The 2491-nt window shown below is 57.7% G+C and overlaps 1 protein-coding gene across 1 annotated transcript; it reads right to left on the bottom strand.

Moving 5' to 3' along the window:
• LPMP_160960 (hypothetical protein) lies at positions 1-459 on the bottom strand (the record flags this gene model as incomplete). Its single annotated transcript, XM_010699321.1, has 1 exon — positions 1-459. A coding segment is annotated over one exon (459 nt), but the record flags the coding sequence as incomplete, so codon positions are not given.
• Between the last annotated feature and the right edge of the window lie 2032 nt (positions 460-2491).

Raw genomic sequence — 2491 nt, 5'->3', positions numbered from 1 at the left:
CAGCCGGCGTGGTAAGAGGGGCGTGACGGGAAGCGGATCCGGTTCGTATTGGTGCGCCACATCGACCGCCTCGTCAAGGGGCGGCACGGAAATGAGCGCCTCCGCACCGGCATGGCCACCCCTGTGCACGCGCCTCAGCCTGTCCCACATGGTGGCGAGAGCCTCCGGCAGGTAGTCCTCGTGCAGAACGTCCAGCTCGCGTATGTTGAACTGCTGGGTGTGGCGCACGCCCTTCGCCCACGAGGCACTATGATCGGCGACAGCGCCGGCGGAAATGACACCGTTCTCCGTCCGCACGATCGTGCCGCCGTACTCGTTGAAGAGGTCCGTGATCGCGACGTCGCGGTTCACAAAGTAGTCGTCGTTCATGTACACGTGCACGGCCGTCATGTTGCGCACGCGCCACAGGTGCTGCTCGATCACGTGCGAGTCCACCGTCAGCCGCATCCCGTACGGCATCACAGCGTCCTGGTGCACCGTCGTCACGCGCAGGTGCGTCCCGCTCGACCGCAGCGCCTGCACGCGCGCGTCGCCGCACAGCCCGGCAAGGAAGTTCTTCGCGCCGTCCACCCACGTCGGGTGGTGCCCGGGCGACACCACCACCACGCGGCCGCGCTGTTCGCCGATCCTGTGAGTCCAGGAGGCTGACGTGCGCGCACTGAAAAGTCTATGCAATGGCTATCAACAGCAAAGCAGATGTTTTCGGCGCCGGTGGGGGTGCTGCGAATCCCACGAGCGCGGCAGAAATGCAGAATGTAACGGGGACTACCTTGACGGAAGTGGTGGCGAAGGGTCTACAGCGAGAACAGTAGTGGGAAAGCGGGCGTCTTTCGCGTCGTTTCGACGAAGGAGCTGCTTGTGTGTGGGCGTGTGTGTGCGGGGGGTGGGGGAGGGGGGGTAAGTGCAAAGCCTAGCCAACCCACAGAGGTGCTTTCCGTCCCATCGAGAGCAATCGGCTGGAGGTGAGATGGCTACGGCAAAGTGGAAGCGATTCCCAAAGGATCATCGCCCTGGCTTGTGATGGAGATCAGTGGTAGGCTGTTAAAGATTTGCTATGGGGCAATACACTGACCAGCAGCGATTTCCTACCTTGAGCGCCACAATGCTGCTCCCGAAAGAAAGGGGTTATGAGGAAAATGAGAGGGTGGTGTGCCAAGCGTGCGGGGGATACATGAAGGTGGAGGAGGCAAAGCAGCTCGGTGTAGTGGAGCAGCCGTAATACGCTTCTTCAGACAACATCATCTTCTCCTCTTCACCCCTTCTCGGCCCACCTTTCCTCTTGCTCACCTGCACGCCCACTTCTTCACACGGGCAGTCACGTAAAACGAAGGCGCATTATGTTTGCGTCCCACGAGTGAGCGCAGGCTGTGAAGAGGAGTGTTTTGCGGTGCAGCCCATCAGAGAGGAGGGTGAGGGCACCACTGGAGTGAAACAAAACAGAGCCGGGATGGATGGATGGATGGATGCGCCACTAAATTGCTAGCGGTTTATCAACTCGCTTGTGTAACCGCACGCAGTGAAAGTCAGCCCGCATCACCCTCTAGGTGAGAGCACAGTCGCCGACACACATGGAAGTTCTCTTCATTGCATCCGGCGTTGCCTCGCTCGCGCGTCGATGGGCAGGTTACACCCCTTCCTTTCGCTGTATAAAGAGGCTCAACGTGTGTGCCCCTGTGAGGTGCTTCGCAGCGCCTCCACCGTTTGTTTACTGATGTGCTTGTTTTTTTTTGTCTTCATCCAGGTGTCTGTGTGTTCTGTGTTGCTCTTGTACATTACGGTGTGGATGGAACAGCGACGGAGGAGAACTGAAAGGAGGAAAGAGAAAATGTCGAAGCGAAAGAAACATACTATCCAGAACAAAGAAGCAAAACGAGCAAGAGAAAGAGAAGAAACACCAGAGTCACGTAGAAGCTACGGAGCATTGTGGTCAATGGCCGTGGAAGGGGAGGGAGGCGGCGCTAGCGAACGTGTGCCGTCACATATCGCAGCACCCGACTTAGCATGCGCACGATTGCACCTCAAACAGAAGAAGAGAGTCAAGGAAGAACAACGGCGACGAAAATTAAGCGCATACACACATTAGCGCTGTAACATTACGTCAGGAGCCAATAACGGGAGAGGAGGAGGAGGAGGAGGAGAGGAGAGAGGAGAGAGGGGAGAGGGGAGGGGGGAGGAGAGTCCAATGATGATGTGCAGCTACACAAAATGGAGGGAGAGAGGTGGGGAGCCACGCCAGCAGGGAACATCTACAGCGCCAGAAGCACCACAGAAATGAGGGGGAAACCACCAGCGAAAGAAAAGCGCAGAGAATCGAAAAAAAAAAAGAAAAAAAAAAAACTTTTTTTTCTGGGGGGGAGGGGGGAAGGGGACGGAAGAAGGCGTGAGACACGCGGAAGGGGGTAGGGGGGGGGGGGAGGGGGGGAAGGAACGTACGGGTCGGGCGGTACCGTAACTAGGTCGGACGACGCCGACAAACAAACTAAGTAGGAAA

This window comes from Leishmania panamensis, assembly GCF_000755165.1.
Source record: "Leishmania panamensis strain MHOM/PA/94/PSC-1 chromosome 16 sequence".
NCBI classification, from domain to species: domain Eukaryota; phylum Euglenozoa; class Kinetoplastea; order Trypanosomatida; family Trypanosomatidae; genus Leishmania; species Leishmania panamensis.
The sequence above is the reverse complement of the archived record's forward strand: the minus strand, read 5'-3'. Positions and strand labels throughout refer to the sequence as shown.